The sequence below is a fragment of the Ictalurus furcatus genome, chromosome 20 (assembly GCF_023375685.1).
Source record: "Ictalurus furcatus strain D&B chromosome 20, Billie_1.0, whole genome shotgun sequence".
Classification (NCBI taxonomy): domain Eukaryota; kingdom Metazoa; phylum Chordata; class Actinopteri; order Siluriformes; family Ictaluridae; genus Ictalurus; species Ictalurus furcatus.
Genome location: NC_071274.1, coordinates 23,780,863 through 23,799,858, shown reverse-complemented (window position 1 = coordinate 23,799,858; position 18,996 = coordinate 23,780,863). Strand labels below are relative to the sequence as shown.

The window sequence follows — 18,996 nt, the reverse complement described above, 5'->3', positions numbered from 1 at the left end:
ACACTACACACTAACACTACACACCAACACTACACACTAACACTACACCCTAACAATACACACTAACACTACTCACTAACACTACTCACTAACATTACACACCAACACTACACACCAACACTACACACCAACACTACTCACTAACACTACACACTAACACTACTCACTAACACTACACACTAACACTACACACTAACACTACTCACTAACACTACACACTAACACTACACACCAACACTACACACCAACACTACACACCAACACTACTCACTAACACTACACACTAACACTACTCACTAACACTACACACTAACACTACTCACTAACACTACACACTAACACTACACACTAACACTACACACTAACACTACTCACTAACACTACACACTAACACTACTCACTAACACTACACACTAACACTACTCACTAACATTACACACTAACACTACTCACTAACACTACACACTAACACTACTCACTAACACTACACACTAACACTACACACTAACACTACTCACTAACACTACACACTAACACTACTCACTAACACTACACACTAACACTACTCACTAACACTACACACTAACACTACTCACCAACACTACACACTAACACTACACACTAACACTACTCACTATCACTACACACCAACACTACACACTAACACTACACACCAACACTACACACCAACACTACACACTACACACTAACACTACTCACTCACACTACACACCAACACTACACACTACACACTAACACTACTCACTCACACTACACACTAACACTACACACCAACACTACACACTAACACTACACACTAACACTACTCACTATCACTACACACCAACACTACACACTAACACTACACACCAACACTACACACCAACACTACACACTACACACTAACACTACTCACTCACACTACACACCAACACTACACACTAACACACTAACACTACTCACTAACACTACACACTAACACTACTCACTAACACTACACACTAACACTACTCACTAACACTACACACTAACACTACACACCAACACTACACACCAACACTACACACCAACACTACTCACTAACACTACACACTAACACTACTCACTAACACTACACACTAACACTACTCACTAACACTACACACTAACACTACTCACTAACACTACACACTAACACTACACACTAACACTACTCACTAACACTACACACTAACACTACTCACTAACACTACACACTAACACTACTCACTAACACTACACACTAACACTACTCACTAACACTACACACCAACACTACACACTAACACTACACACTACACACTAACACTACTCACTCACACTACACACCAACACTACACACTAACACACTAACACTACTCACTAACACTACACCCTAACACTACACACCAACTCTACTCACTCACACTACACACTAACACTACACACTAACACTAATTACTCACACTACACACACAATAGCATACTATAAACTCTACTCATTTAAACACTCTTCACTCCTTGGTCTTTCTTTCTTTTAGACAGTTTTACAGCAGCAGAGGTTTTTTTTGTGACATTTTACATTTGGTTCTGAGTTTCACGTGGTTTAAATGATTAATTATTCCTGTAAATGTGAGCTCAGAGAACTGTTTTATTTCTTTAGTCATGGCAGCTGTTTCTGTGCATCACTGGTATTTTTTAGCTGAATTTCTAAACTAGAATTAGATGCTCAGACAATCTACCCAGAAATAACATTTATAATTACTGATTAAGAAATAAAAACTTTCTAAAAAGCTTTAATATGAATAACATCCTTCAATTTATACTGAAATCACATGTTATAGTTTGATGCTTTACATGTGAATTCTTTTGTCAGCCTACAATGTGCGAATCCTATTCTGTGTGTGTGTCCAGGTCATAACCAGCAGGAGACAGTGTGTGTGCGAGCGTACACACATGTTAGAGGAGTGCTGCGGTATGTTGGCGTATCGTTTCTGAAATATGTTGAGGATGATGCACAGGAGATGGCTGAGTACTTTGTAACCCATAGCAACCAACTTGGTGCCAATGAACACAGCAATCTGATTGGTCAATACGATCTGAGTGACAGCACTGTGCGAGCAGAGATGGATAAAAAAGTTGCACTTGCTCTGGCAAACCTGCAGACCAACCACAACCTGCTGAACCACACACATGGTGTGTGTGTGTGTGTGTGTGTGTGTGTGTGTGTGTGGGTGGGTTCTGTTTAATGTCCAGCTGACACGCACATCCGGAATTCAGTTATAATTAAAGCCAGCGCTGTAATGAAATTTTATCACCATGACAACCAGAGAGTAAACTAATTACAGTGGGATACAGTGTGCGTGTGTGTGTGTGTGTGTGTGTGTGTGTGTGTGTGTGTGTTTCTGTTCAATGAACAAATGTGTTATCACTCTTTTTCTGTTTTCTGTCTTTTCCTGTTAGTTCATTTTCTCTCTGTGTGTGTGTGTGTGTGTGTGTGTGTGTGTGTCTGTGTATAGAGACTCTGCTGCATGTTTGTGTGCGTTTGGGTTTCGTGCGTGTGTGTGAGTTCCTGCTCTCTCAGCCTGGGGCTCTGATGGTCATTAATTCAGCCAATCAGAAAGGAGACAGTCCACTACAGCTGGCCCGGAGGACCAATCAACACACCCTTGTGCACCTACTCACACAGTGAGACTCTCACATAATACATTACAACACTATAACACTAACACTGTAACACTAACACTGTAACACTGTAACACTAACACTGTAACACTGTAACACTAACACTGTAACACTGACACTGTAATACTAACACTAACACTGTAACACTAACACTGCACCACTCTAACACTGTAACACTAACACTGTAAGACTGTAACACTAACACTGTAACACTAACACTGCAACACTCTAACACTGTAACACTAACACTGTAAGACTGTAACACTAACACTGTAACACTAACACTGCAACACTCTAACACTGTAACACTAACACTGTAACACTCTAACACTGCAACACTCTAACACTCTAACACTAACACTGTAACACTAACACTGTAACACTAACACTGTAACACTCTAACACTGCAACACTCTAACACTCTAACACTAACACTGTAACACTAACACTGTAACACTCTAACACTGCAACACTCTAACACTCTAACACTAACACTGTAACACTAACACTGTAACACTAACACTGTAACACTCTAACACTCTAACACTAACACTGTAACACTAACACTGTAAGACTGTAACACTAACACTGTAACACTAACACTACAACACTCTAACACTGTAACACTAACACTGTAACACTCTAACACTGTAACACTAACACTGTAACACTCTAACACTGCAACACTCTAACACTCTAACACTAACACTGTAACACTAACACTGTAAGACTGTAACACTAACACTGCAACACTCTAACACTGTAACACTAACACTGTAACACTCTAACACTGCAACACTCTAACACTAACACTGTAACACTAACACTGTAAATAACACTCTAACACTATAACACTGTAACAGTAACACTCTAACACTAACACTGTAACACTGTATCATTAACACTGTAACACTGTAACACTAACACTGTAACACTAACACTGTAACACATTTAATCAGCACTGGTTGGTTTTTTTATTGTATTTATTTTTTTCCCTCATGTACTTCTTCTCTTGTTTTTCTCCCTCAGTCCTCCAAACCCACTCGTCACTCCACCTGCTGGAGTGTCTCACATTCGAATTGACTCATCCCACCTTTTGCGCTTTATTCATGCTTTTGGAGTGATGTCACTTTCGGTGTGTGTGTCAGAATGTGTGTCCTCTACTCAGCTACACTCAGCCATCTTACTGCTCAGAGAGTGTGTCATGGATTCTGCCCTCATACACAGGGTGAGAAATTCACAGAACATTCAGGCAGCAAACAGGCACATGCATTGTATAAAACACACACACACACACAAACACACACACACACAGACACACACACACACACAGACATTCACAGAATAATAAAACCTCATCCTCACATCCCAGATGCCCTGCACTGTGGGGGCCATCAGCCATTAGTCACTGTTGAGTCTTCAGTTATGAGCATCTAAGCCCAAATGAACACAAATCCCTCAGACCTCTTCCACAGACAGTGTGTGTGTGTGTGTGTGTGTGTGTTTAGATTACATCACTATGTGGAACTATACAGTGCAGATCAGATCATGAGTCTTTATCATCATCTTCAGGTTTGTCATTTTAAATCTCTGATTACATATATTGTGTGTGTGTGTGTGTGTGTGTGTGTGTGTGTGTGTGTCCTAACACAGTGTGTTTGTTGTCTCTCTTTAATCCAGAAGATCTTCAGTCAGGAGAATCTCCTCACACTGTAGTCACACACACAGTTGAGTGTCTTTGTTTTATTAAAAAAATTTAATTCTAATTTTTAATGTGATTTTGTAGTTTATAAATAACCGGTCCCTGCTTTTCATCAGGATTTAATCAGCAGCTGCACTGACCCTGAAGATGAAGAACTTTTACTGTCCATCAGCTCAGGTAAAATCTGTTTACACATGAATGCCTTAAAAGAATGTCACAAGCTTCTATTACTTGTTAGCTACATTAGCCTCATAGCTCCAGTGCAAAACTGATGAAGGGAATGTCACACCTTGAACATGTCTTGGAAAAGAGAGAATGTGGACATTTAATTTATAACTGAAGTGTTCCTGCAACTCAGAAAACACTGAAACTACAAACAGATAAACTGAAAGGAAAGGCAAGTGGAGGTCAAAGGGCTTAAATAAGAAGAAACAGTTGGCTGTGGGGTAAGAAGAACAGAAAGTTATGACCCAAAAAAGGAAAGAAATGGATCCATTTTATTATTTTTGGCAGGTGGATCAGACACTGAGGCAAACACTGCAGCTGTGTTTAACCATGAACAAACAGACATGCAAAAGGTAAAATACATTATTTTAGGAATACTTCTAGAATGTTTTGAATATATTATATTACCTTATTATTTTAGCATGTTAGGGTTAGGGTTAGGTGATTTTATGGAATCTGTCTCGACTGTTTTACAGAAACTCACTATTTATTGATTGATTGATTGATTGATTACACACACCCACATAAAATAAAACACACTATTAGTGCTGTGTAATTTAATATCAGTATGTAGTCATAGTATCACAGTGCAGTTTATTTTTAGTATATAGAGTCCAGTGTGAATTTTCCCTTAATTCACAGAGTTAAATAAATAAAACTAATACACTTCTATCTTTGATATTAACATCTGAAACAATTACAGGATATAATTTAATATTAAAATCTAATATTTCCCCCCACAGCAACACTACACTGAGAGCAGAACACATACACTGGCCTGCACAGGTGTGTGTGTGTGTGTGTGTGTGTGTGTGTGTGTGTGTGTGTGTGTATGAAGTAAGCTGTTTTTACTTACTAGTCTTTTCTTTTACTTTTTTAACTTGTCAGAGTATCTTGAAGAAACAGCTCTCGTCAGTGAGAGGTACAATCGCACACACACACACACACACACACACACACACACACACAGTCACACAAGGGTAGACAAAATACTGAGAAATTATACTTATGTAGATATTATACTATGTAGATAATCTTGCAAATTAAAAGTGGAAGTATCCAGCTGGAAAACTTTTTTCTTACACAAGTGAAAGTAAAAGTTAATTGTATTAAAATGTAAAGTCATGTTTCCATGTGAAAAGTAAATTTTATTGCTTATTGAAAACTGTTAGAACATGATTAGAACCAACACAGTTTTTCTAGAACACATCATTCAATCACTGTAAGTTTGCAGTATTTACCATTAGCTAGAATTTCACTTTCTGCCTAACCAATTATGTTGGCTACTGGAATTTATGCTAGTCTAACCTGCAATTTGCAAAGAAAACAAGCTAATTAAGATAAATAGTTAACAATAAATGACAGCAAATTAGTTCATGCCTTCTAGGAAGGTTGTAGAACATAGTGTTTATCTGTGTGTGAAGGAGGACTCAGACAAGAGGCAGGCGGAGTTTTCTCGAAGCTTCAGGCTCTATTTGTTTTCTCAGCCAAACTTTTCAGTGCACTTGCCATCTCAACAGTTCACAGCTTCCACCTCATTCAAGTAAATTCAAACTAAATCACTCCCCATGCAGGTGTGTTGATTGTGAACTCTACCAGCCCTCTGTCTCTCTCTCATTTAACGCATTCCTGAAAGAACAAACAAAGCATACTATATAGCAGAGAAGTTAATTGACCACACAGCCCCGCCGCCCGACCCAGGCCGGGGAGCTGTCCGGTCTGCAGCTGACTGTCCCCAGTATTGGTGAGATAGAACATCAGCTACTGGCATCTGTATCCCAGCCTGTGGACCGCCTCGAACTTGAACGGATGAAGTTCCAGATATCAACGAGTGACTGGCACAAAAATATTTCTGCAGTTTTTCCCACATAAAACTGCTTTTGTCTCCAAAATTGATTAATGGTACCAGAGGATCTCCCTGCATGCACCTTACCATTACCAATTGTGCATTTCCCAATGCCCCACATTGAATTAGACTTTTCAGAGAGAGGGAGCAGTGGGAGATACCAGAGAGAAAGGCGAGGAGTACTGCAAATGGTGGGGGGATGGGATGTGAGGGCAAGGAATGTGGAAGGGGAGAGAGAGAGAGAGAGACAGAGAGAGAGAGAGAGAGAAGAGCTGCCATGGACATCAGCAGGTGATCCTCTGCTAGCTGGATGGCGTCAGTGAGGGACACCGGTTGGTTGTACTAGTCCCACTCCGTGAGATGAACTGTTCCAGCACCATCAGATTGATAATTCCGTCTTCGTTCCACTCCTCTGAGAACATCCACCACTGCCCTTGAGCTGATGTGCTAAGTTAAAAGGGCAGCCGGGAGGAACTCATCCTCTGGCCATCCTTATGCAGCTGCCACACATTCGAGGAGCTCTATGAAGGCCTCCAAATCAGTTGTGGAGAACATCTTCATGAGCGTTATGGGTGGTCTAGCTGGTGAGGCTAGGATTAGGGTCAGGGTTAGGGAGGAGATTATGATGGAGGAGTTGCAGCTGGAGGAGGTGTAGCTTCCAGCAGCATCTGGAGCACCCACTGCTTCTCTGCCTGCTCCTGAGTGATGGCTTCAAACCTTAACAATACATAAGTATAGTAATGAAGTACAATTATTAAGTATTGTCCAGCCCTACATACACACACACACACACACACACACACACACACACAAACACTTACACACACACACACACACACACACTGTAAGGTCAAAGTCATGTGTTTGTTTCAGTAAGTTGACTGTTAATGAAGGAGCAGTTGTGGAGGAGACGGGCAAATGGACAGTGTGGACATCGATTCAAACTAAAGTCACACACAAGGTACAACACTACTCTACACTATACTACACTACACAACAGTTTACTATGCAACACTACATTACACCACAGTACAGTACACAACACTACACTACACATCACTACACTATGGTAAACTACAGTTCACTACACTAGACTGTACTACACTAGAGTACACTGCACTATACTGCACAACTCCACACTACACTATGCAGAACAACTATACCATGTTACAGTACACTACACTACACTGTAGTTCACCACTCCACACTACACCTCACTATATTACACTATGCTACACTACTGATATTACATATTACACTGATATACAGTACAGTAATGATTAAACCAAACCCCCACTCACCCGACCTGTAACTTACTTAAATTATACTGAATTAATTAAATAATATAAATATGCATTAAAGTATTAAATTAATAAACATGCTAAACAAACATAACAAATATTATTTTTTTTCCTCAGGTCCCGCTGAAGGCAACCACACTCCCCATGTTGCTTTGTGAGTGAGCCAATTGTTTTTCTCCATTCTGATCATGTGACTCATCAGCAGTAGCAGGTTGATTATTATATTATTAAATAAGTTATAGCACCTCCTGAAGAGTTCTGGTTGTTTCCTACAGTATAACCCATAATACAGGGGTTCCCAAACTAAGGGTCATAACCACATGATTTACAAATGGGCTCAGGAGAGAAACTCATCTCTTCCTTTTTAATTAATTTATTTTACAAATGAATAGTCTTTTTCACTATCCTGACATGCTGCAGTAGTGTAGTGCAGCAATAAAAATAAATAAATTCCTTTGTCCATCTAACTCTACTAAACAAACTATCATTATGCCTCATATCTCATCCTTATGTACTATTCTAGACAGATATTGAGTATTTATACTAGCCTGTTTGCCTATTACAGCTAGTGTTAGAGCTAGAATTTTAAAAACCTCTCCTGTGGCCTTCAAACCTACTGAAAGCTCTGTTTTGGATTTTCTACATTAATAAATAGTTTGGAATGTCAAAATCAAAGAGCTGTTAATTTCAGATGCGGGTCAATTACAATAATCAGTGGTGGAATGTTTTAAGAGAGACAGAGCTCATCTGTGTGTGAACGACGCCGCTCGCATCTTCTGCACATCCGTGCAAAATCATGCACAAAAAGTAAAAAAAAAAAATTATAGTATAAACAAACCCCTCTGCTTCATATCACCCCAGTGTGGATAATATTTTTTTATAAACAACACAATGGGTGGAGTCTGTGTGTGTTTACTTCTCTATTGTATTCTTACTTAGGTTCATCAAGCCACAGCTCTCCATCCCTGTTCAGCAGCAGCCACAAAAATTTTACCTCACACAGGTGTGTGTGTGAAAGAAAGAGTGAGAGAGAGTGAGAGAGAGATAGAAATATAGAAATATACAGTTTCTACACTCAGGTATGTTGAATGTAGCGTGTCTGTGTATTATTCTGTATTCATGTGTGTGTGTGTGTGTAGGAGGAGGAGGAGTAATAGTGAGGGGTGTGGTCATGAGATGACAATGAGGAAATCGTGGTCTCTGATTGGTCAGTGTGTCAGTAGTTCCTCAACTCCATGCGAAATCACAGGTGCAGTTCTGATCCATTTATTCACAAAAACAGGAAGTGATTTTTTTTTACAAACACACGCTTTATTACCATGTTGTATGTGTTTATTGTTATGTGTTAATGTGTGTGTGTGTCTATGTGTGTTTGTGTGTGTGTGTGTGTGTATTGTTATGTGTTAATGTGTGTGTGTGTGTGCATGTGTGTATATGTGTGTGTGCATATGTGTGTGTATTGTTATGTGTTAATGTGTGTGTGTTTGTGTGTGTTTACTGTTATGTGTTAATGTGTGTGTGTGTATGTGTGTGTATTGTTATGTGTTAATGTGTATGTGTGTGTATTGTTATGTGTTAATGTGTGTGTGTGTCTATATGCGTGTTTGTGTGTGTGTGTGTATGTGTGTATTGTTATGTGTTAATGTGTGTGTGTGCATGTGTGTGTGCATGTGTGTGTGTGATGTGTGTGTATTGTTATGTGTTAATGTGTGTGTGTGTGTGCATATGTGTGTGTATTGTTATGTGTTAATGTGTGTGTGTGTGTGCATATGTGTGTGTATTGTTATGTGTTAATGTGTGTGTGTGTGTACATATGTGTGTATTGTTATGTGTTAATGTGTGTGTGTGTGTACATATGTGTGTGTATTATGTGTTAATGTGTGTGTGTGTGTGCATATGTGTGTGTATTGTTATGTGTTAATGTGTGTGTGTATGTGTGTGTGTGCATATGTGTGTGTATTGTTATGTGTTAATGTGTGTGTGTGTGTGTGTGTGTGTGTGTGTGTGTGTGTATGGCTCAGTTCCTGCACCGCTGGATTATTCCGCTGAGTCATGGAGTGCTGTTGTCGGCTTTGAATTCTCACACACGCTTGACCGAAAAACTGTGAAAAGACAGGAAGTGATCTACGGTCAGTTACCATGGCAACACAATGCACTCGGCGCTCCAGTTTTAATAATCTGTTTAGAAAAATAATTTACACTTTGGAGGTCTCTGATCTCAAACCTGTAAACCAGAAGAACGTTATCACTGATGAATCCAAAGTAAGTGCTGTGATCCGATTGGTTACTGAAGTCTTTTCTTCTTCTCTCTGATTGGTTAATGTGAGTTTTGGTTTCAGAGCTCATGCAGACGGAGTTTCATCACGTTCAGACTCTCACGGTGATGATTGATGTTTTGAGGCGTGGCTTATTGGAGGAGGTGCAGCTGGAACAGGATGTGATTGGTCAGATTTTCCCATGTTTGGATGACCTCATAACTCTGCACAGGAACTTCCTGAGCGAGATGGAGAGCAGACAGCACACTTCAACACACCTGAGCAACAGGAAGAACTTCATCATCCTCAGAATCGGAGACATACTGCTACAGCAGGTGTGTGTGTGAGTGTGTGTGTGTGTCTGTGTGAGTGTGTCACATCACAAAGGTAGATACGGAAGCAAGCGCAGATCTTCAAACAGTTTAATAAACAAACAAACAAACAAACAAACAACAAAACAAAGACACTAAGACAACTCAGCAAAATACCGTGGCTAAGGCTAAACATAAACTATGAAACAAAACATGGTACAAGGACACAGGTCAAGATAGCCAATACATAAGACAAGGAAGCAGTACAAACATTGGCTATATATAGGAGTGCTCATTAAACAGAAATGTGATACAGGTGCAGGTGGTCATGTGACAATGATGTAGTATGGTGCAGTGGCTGCTGGGAAATGAAGTCCAGAGTTACCTCCTTGATATATGACAATGTGTGTGTGTGTGTGTTTTTTTTTTGTGTGTGTAGTTCTCAGGTCCATCTGCAGGTCACATGACAGCTCTGTATGGAGATTTCTGCAGTAAACAGTCTGAAGCACTGAAAATTTATAAACAACTTCAACAGAGCAATAGGAAACTACAGCTGTTCCTCAGAGTGAGTCTCTGTTACTCACACACACACATACACACACACACACACATGCACTCACTCACCCTATACACATTACTGCTAGAGCAAACAGATGTCTCTGTACAGAAGTTTCTGTGTGTAAGTGATAAATGTGATGGTGTGTGTGTTTATCTGTACAGCAGCAGAGCAGTAATTCGGTTATAAAACGCAGAGAAATCCCAGAATTCCTGCTGCTGGTTACGCAGAGAATCACAAAATACCCTGTCCTGCTGGAGAGACTACTGCAGCACACAGATGGTACAACACACACCTAATACTTCCTACTGTCCTAAAGGGGGCAGAGTCGAGCACTGTAATGTGGTTTGCTACCCTGTAGAGGGTGGAGTTGAGAAATGTAAAGAGGTTTGTTTTCCTGTAGGGGGCGGAGTGGAGCATGATGATGTCATGGGAGCACTGGAGGGGGTGCGGTCTGTGTTATCAGGTGTTGAGCTGCATGTGGAGAAAATCCAGCATGCACAGGAACTTGATGATATCATCAGCCGTCTGGATAACAAGAGCTTCACCCGCCTGAAGAGTGGAGAGATCTACAGCAAACACACTCTCACACACACACCGCACACACTCACACACTGCGCTACACTCACTTGCAGGACTACATCAGGCAGACTGAGAGGTGTGTGTGTGTGTGTGTGTGTGTATGTGTGTGCATGCCTAAGTTCTTATTTGTTGCTTTTTTCCATTTCCAAATAACTTTTAATCTAATTTCTGTGTGTGTGTGTGCGTGTGTGTGTGTGTGTGTGGTTCTCCAGATGTTTTTGCACTTCTTCTCTCTGATGTTCTGGTTTTCCTTCAGGAGAAAGAGCAGAAGTTCACATTTGCTGCTTTGGTACACACACACACACACACACAATAAAAATAATGAATTTATACATGTGTTTTTAACAATTCTCAGCCATTTCACAAAGCATGTGACTCTGTGTGTGTGTGTGTGTGTGTGTGCAGGAGCAGAAGCCTGCTGTCGTCCCTCTGCGTGCTTTGATCCTGAGAGAAATAGCCAATCAGGATCGTGGACTGTTTCTGATCAGCAGTGATGCAGTAGAGCCGGAAATGTATGAGATCCACACACACAATCGCGAAGAGAGAGACAGGTGGATCACACTGCTGCAACACACCACAGACAGGTGTGTGTGTGTGTGAGAGAGACAGTTATTTGTGAGACAGACAGAGAGACAGACAGACAGAGAGACAGACAGAGGCACACAGTAACACTGTAAACTCAGTACTATGGTGTTCTGGTAGTGTTCCAGAACACTTATTAGCATGTTGGGACACAGCCCATAGATAAATCTGAGTCATGTGATGTGTGTTTTTGTTCCAGTTTGCCTGATGATGAACTGAAGAATAATGAAGAGCTGAAATGCAAGAACATAAACACATTGCAAGGTACACATCTGTCTGTACATCCTTCGCTTTATCTGTTTATCCATCCATCCATTCATCCACACTCAGAATTACACATTGCAAATACACCTTCAGAATTAATCATTAGTTTTTTAAACATACAGTATTTTTGTTTAAGCTTATGAATAAATACTTTGTATTTATATTTATAAGTACACAGTCAAAATTTATGTGTGTAAATTTGACAAGGATATATGTACTGGATGTGTATTAAAACTAAAGAAATCCATATTTCCCCTCACTGTGTCTATCTCTGTGTGAAGATGCTCACAGTCACAGCATGAGCGCTACTGTTCGACATCTCTGTAAAGACCCTTATTGTGTGTGTGTGTGTGTGTGTGTGTGTGTGTGTGTGTGTGTGTAGAGGCTTTATTATCTCTAGATTTGCAGGTGTATGCAGTCCTAGAGGAGAAACTCAGGGTGTGTGTTGGGCCTTTAACACACCAGCACCTGCTCATACAAACACACACACACACACCATGTGGAGCGACGCTACTGACTGCTGCACAGACAGAGGGTAAACACACACACACACACAGTAAATGTTAGTGTTGGGTCTGAGTAAATGTGTGTGTTTATTTCACTGTCCAAGCGTAATAAACCGCTAAAGATAACTCAATTCAGTACTCGCAGGATGAGGCGGCTTTCACACCCTTTAGGTGTGTCAGGGAGACATTCATTCATTTCTTATCTTAATTTTATGCTGACATGAGGTAGCTCCACCACCCCTGCAACCCCATCTCAGTCATATATGTATGTGTACATACACGCACACACACACACATAAACTCATTTTTAAGTATTTTGTTGGCAGTCTCAATGCTAATGGATAAATGGTAAATGTCGCATTAAAATATGTAATTAATATGTATTATTATATTATTACAACTTTAAGCAAGTCTACAAGGAGTTTGGTCTCATCATGTAGGACATCAATAGAGTAGCTCCTTTGCAGCTAGCAAGCTAGTTTAAATAACATTAGCTATGCTAATGAACAAATGACATCTGTTAAACTCACCTCAACATGTCTTTTACAATCATTTACCCCACCACAGGCAATCAAAAAGTCACTGCTGAAAACTTGCAAAACTGTTATTTTTTTTTACCTCTATGAAGCAGGGGTACACTTTAGTGCTTTGTATTTTCTTTTTTTGGACACTGTGCCATGATGCTGCATAACACTACAGTGGTACTGAACTGAAGAGAGAGAGGTCCACTTTAAAGCCCACCCACAGAGAAAACTGATATGTATAGCTAGCAGAAAGAGTGACCAATCAGGATACACTCTCTGTCACTCTCTCGCTCTTGTCACTTGCTCTCTGCTCCTACTATTAGAAATTATCTGTTCTCTATCTCTCTCAAAAAAAAATCGATTTCAGGGATATTGTATATATGCCATCAGGGAGCTGCTGTCAGTATACGGGAGACTCCCGGGAGAGATGGGATGTCTGTTTATGGTTTTTTTTCTTTCTTTTCATGTTACATATAACACACTCTGTCGACTCTTGGAAATATAATAATATTATATATGAAATACATTTTAAATATGAAATATTGTTATAATTTAAACATATTATATAGTATATAATATATATATATATATATATATATATATATATATATATATATATATATACATAGTAAATACTGAAATCTAACAAATTCTTTGTCTGTCTTTTTATCTCTCAGTAGTAAATCTGCTGGTGTGTGTGATGTCACTGCTCTTTGGTTATCATGAGTTCATTCAGCATGGTGAGTGTGTGTGTTATTGTTATATAATAATAATACGAAGAAGAAGAAGAAGAATTATATGAATATGATTATGATTATTAATATTTTATGTCATTATTATTGTTACTATTTCAGTTTTTCTCATTTGTTTTGGCACAACCCTCAAATGGCTTTCGTTCTTTTTAAAATCCAGCATGAAGTTGTTCGATCAGAAGGTTATCAGCATTTCTTTCACACAGAATTCAGATATCTGCACACAGGTGTCTTCCACTGATCATATCACAATGACAAGTCTTACTGAACAAAACTGACTTACTCTATTTCACTCACATGCATTTATCAACATGACCATTGTGTAAATATTTTCATACAAAATAATCCATCCAACAGTCATAACAGGTGAATACATACACACACGCCAGTAGCCTTGAATAGTAGTTTGAATGCCATTAGAACTGATAACAGGTGTATCATGATATGCAGTTATTGAGTTAATTCTCATAGTGTATTGCAAAATATAAGTGATGTTGTTTAATTTATGAGTTCACTGGTGCTGCTATTCACCTATCAGTTGTCATACACACTTATATCACTGTACAGGGAGAATAACTGAGCTCTACATGCCTGAGTTCTGTAGAGAACAGCTGAGGTTAAGTTCCTTTTTCTCCTTCTTCTTTCAGAATAGTTCATAATTTACATTAGTCCTTTTCTTGTGAGATTGAATTTTATTCAGCGTCTACAGGGAATATTAGATCTCACTGTAAAGGTCTGAGAGGAGAAATGAAATAAAGAAACACCAATTCAGTGACAAAACAATTCGGTGTTCTCTGTCTTTGGAAAAAAATCTTTAAGCTTTACCCCATCTCGGTTAAAGCAATGACTAAAGGGATAATGTATTTTATTTAACTTACAGAAAATAGTTAAATATTTCTAGTGAGCCTACAGTCTAAATGGTTGTGGTACTATAATGTTTTGAGAGCTTTTTGTTTCTGGAGATGTGCGAAAGCATCTGAAACTGATTTATTATTGGACACATGAAGGAGGATTTAAGAATGGAATAATTTTATCTTCAGCTGAGGAACTGAGCAAGAAACGTCTAAAACGGAAGGAGCCTCTTATACTAAAGGTACTACTACTACTACTACTACTACTACTAATAATAATAATAATAATACAACCTAAATTCCAAAAAAGTTGGGACACTGTAAAATGTAAATAAAAACAGAATTCCATGATTTGCAAATCTCATAAACCCACATTTTATTCACAGTAGAACCTAGAAAACATATTAAATGTTTAAACTGAGGAAATGTACCATTTTAAGGGGAAAATAAGGTAATTAATTTATAATTTGATGGCCGCAACACGTCTCAAAAAAGTTGGGACAGGTCAACAAAAGGCTGGAAAAGTAAGCGTTACTAAAAAGAAACAGCTGGGTGGCACTAAAATTGTTAACAAGCTAATAAGCATATGAATGTATTATTTATTAATTTATATGTATTTATAACAGCTGAAAACATAAACTTACATACTGTTTTTTATTTGTGTGTGTGTGTGTGTGGGTGGGTGTCTGACTACAGGTGGTGGACTGTGTGCAGAGTTTAACTCAGATCTTGTACAGTCTGCAGGTCTGTGTTGCTATGTAAATAATGGTGATATGTACATGAGATTATGTAAATGAGATTATGTAAATGAGATTATGTAAATGACACAGGCTGCAGTAATGATGCAGGACAGTGTGTATGAGGTTCAGAAACTCCTGATCCTGGAGGAAGAAACTCTGCAGCCTGCCACTGATGGGAAGGTGGGTGTGGCTTAATAAAGAGGCAGTGTGGGTGTGGCTTAATAAAGAGACAGTGTGGGTGTGGATTAATGAATACTGTGTAACACTGTGTGTGTTAATGAATGCTGTGTAACCTGTGTTGTGTAATGGTGTGTGTGTGTGTGTGTGTGTTATTGAGTGCTGTGTTCAGGTTGTCGACGGGAGTCTATGCCATTCAGACAGCAACCATGCTCAGGAGATGGACAGAATGAAAAGAGAGAAGGAGGGGCTGGAGGTGGAGCTACAGCAGTGGGCAGAGCAAGCTCAGGCTCTGAGAGAGGAGGAGGCAGGAATAGAGCGAGAAAGAACGCGAGTCCAGCAAGAGGAGCGACGAATAAGGAAGGAGAGAGAGAGGATGGAGAGAAAACTCCTCTCACAGCAAAACTCCACCAATCGCCAACACAGCCTGTCCATCATCCCACTAGACAAATAAGTGTGTGTGCGTGTGTGTGTGTGTGTGTGTGTTTATACTTAACACCTAGTAACTATAACCCCACCCCTCAACATATCCACTCACTTCTCACTAGCTGGACTATAGTAAGGGGCGAGGATGGTTTTGTAGTGTAATACAGATACAGTATGTTGAAGGTGTATATATACAGTGCTGTGAAAAAGTATTTTTCACTGATTTCTTCTGCGTTTGTGTAGATCTCATACTAAATTGTTTTAGGAATTTAAACAAAATCTAAGATAAAACAAAGGCAACCACAAAATACAGAAAATACAGATTTTAAATAATAATAATGTTATTTATTAACGCAAAAAAGTTCTCCAATACCAACTGGGCCTGTGTGAAAATGTATGTGCCCCCGTAGTTACTAATTCCCCAAATCTATGACACTGCAGTGATAATGGGGTTCAGCTGGACGAGACACAACCAGACCTGATTACTGCAAACCCTGTTCCATCACATCTACACTTACATAGAACTTTATCAACAGCAGGAAGTTGGTTAAAAGATCTTACCCAGTAACACACTACACCAAAGCTGAAAGAAATTCCAGAGATGATGAGGAAGAAGGTGATTGAAATACATCAGTCTGGGAAGGGTTACAAAGATATTTCAGAGGCTCTGGGACTCCAAAGAACCACAGCGAGAGCCGTTATCTCCAAATGGAAAAACTCAGCACAGTAGTGAACCTTCCCAGAAGTGTCCGACCTTCCAAAATTCCTCCAAGAGCACAGTGACGACTCATCCAGGAAGTCACAAAAGAGCCAAGGACAACATCGAAGGACCTACAGGCCTCTCCTGCATCAATAAAGGTCACTGTTCATGACTCCACTATCAGAAAGACACCGGGGGAAAACGGCTTCATGGAAGAGTGGCGAGGTGAAAACCACTGCTGACCCAGAAGAACATTAAGACTCGACTGAATTTCACCAAAACACACCTTGATGTTCCTCAAACCTTTTGGGAGAATGTTCTGTGGACTGATGAGTGAAAAGTGGAACTGTGTATCGGAAGCGTTTGATTGTAGTTATTGCTGCTAAAGGTGGCACAACCAGATTTCAAGTTTAAGCAGACAATTAATTTTTCACATTGGTAATAGGTGGATAATTATTATTTTTTTGCTTCAATAAAAAAATATATAGTATTGTGTGTTTACTCATGTTGCCTTTGTTGTGTAGTGTGTATATGTAGTGAGGGTGTAGTGTAGTGTGTATATGTAGTGAAGATGTATATTTTGTTAGGGTGTAGTGAGTTTGTAGTGTGTATATGTAGTGAAGGTGTAGTGTGTATATGTAGTGAGCGTGTAGTGTAGGGTGTAGTGAGGTTGTAGTGTGTATATGTAGTGAGGGTGTAGTGTGTATATGTAGTGAGGGTGTATATTTAGTGAGGGTGTACTGTGTTTATGTAGTGAAGGTGTAGTGTGTATATGTAGTGAGGGTGTACTGTGTTTATGTAGTGAAGGTGTAGTGTGTATATGTAGTGAGGGTGTAGTGTGTATATGTAGTGAGGGTGTATGGGTGTGTGTATTTGTGTAAATATTATGTCCAATAAATATCACCATGAATGTAGTGGGTTTCTTAGTGTGTTTATTTATGGTGTTGTATGACATCACTATACAAAAGAGGCCTAGTCACTAATACAGATGAGTTCACTGATAAGTGTAGAGTTAAGTTGTAATAAACACTAATACAGTGAGGAATTAACAGTGCAGTCTCTAATAAAGTGTTATTACAGTTTTACAGCTCTGTACTGCCACCTGGTGGCCAGGGTGTAGCACAGTGTCTGTCTGTGTGAATAACTGATGTTATTGCTACAGACAGTTTACTTAATATTTATCACACTTTAGTTACAGCCATAACTTATCTCTCTGCATAGCTGAAAAATTCACCACATTAATTAAAATCCATAGCATAAAATGAAAGAAACTGCTTTATAAAAAATGTACAATCTGAAAGCACTACAATGAAGTTTTTTGCAGATATGGGTCTAATTTACTTTTTGCATGCCTATGTTTCACACTCACACACACACACACACACACACACACACACACACACAACTGAGGTCACCGCTAATTTGTGTTCTTAATATTATGCTTTTTTATTATTTTATTCAGGTGCTGTTTGTAGTGTGTTGCCATGTAAACATTAAAAAGTTGATTATGTGGATTTATCACAGCAGAAAAGTTACAAGAACTTGAGCTGAATCTGATTATCACAGGGTGATTTAATTTAGTATTTAGAGTATTTAATTATGATCAGCAGGTGGCTCTGTGTGATCACACTGTATACACCATATGACCATTCCAGATTTATTCCTCCTTTGCTGTTATAATAAGCTCCACTCTTCTGGGAAGGCTTTCGTCTAGATTGTGGGGCGTGACCGTGGGGTGAAGAAGAAAAAAATACTAACAAGTGAGCATTCAGCAAGCAGCTCATTCACTCAACATCAGCAACAAGCAACATTCAACAATAAATAACAACATAAGTACTTTTAACAGAAACAGAAACAGCAAAAATCCTAACAGTTATGGCAGCGTCAATGACAACAGACTTCCTGTAGAAACTGTAATGAATTTCCTGCTTACACAACTGCACTATTTGAGCATGTAGTATTAGCACATTTATAGAAGGGGTGTATTTATTTATAATCGCACTATCCGGTGTCA

General features: G+C 39.2%; 1 protein-coding gene across 2 annotated transcripts; it reads left to right on the top strand.

Moving 5' to 3' along the window:
* The first annotated feature begins 8,367 nt into the window (after window positions 1–8,367).
* LOC128624467 (rho guanine nucleotide exchange factor 28) lies at window positions 8,368–17,896 on the top strand. Of its 2 annotated transcripts, XM_053652141.1 has the most exons (15): window positions 8,368–9,005; window positions 9,778–9,885; window positions 10,096–10,346; window positions 10,762–10,887; window positions 11,043–11,160; window positions 11,282–11,536; window positions 11,673–11,749; window positions 11,866–12,044; window positions 12,242–12,306; window positions 12,689–12,841; window positions 14,014–14,076; window positions 15,129–15,181; window positions 15,636–15,683; window positions 15,770–15,859; window positions 16,029–17,896. In XM_053652141.1, the coding sequence occupies exons 1-15, from the start codon at window positions 8,876–8,878 to the stop codon at window positions 16,308–16,310; spliced, it is 1,998 nt and encodes a 665-aa protein (XP_053508116.1). In that variant the 5' UTR covers window positions 8,368–8,875; the 3' UTR covers window positions 16,311–17,896. The 2 variants fall into 2 exon arrangements, with proteins under 2 accessions (XP_053508116.1, XP_053508117.1); XM_053652142.1 differs by having other exon boundaries at window positions 8,368–10,018; window positions 16,017–17,896.
* The last annotated feature ends 1,100 nt before the right edge of the window (window positions 17,897–18,996 follow it).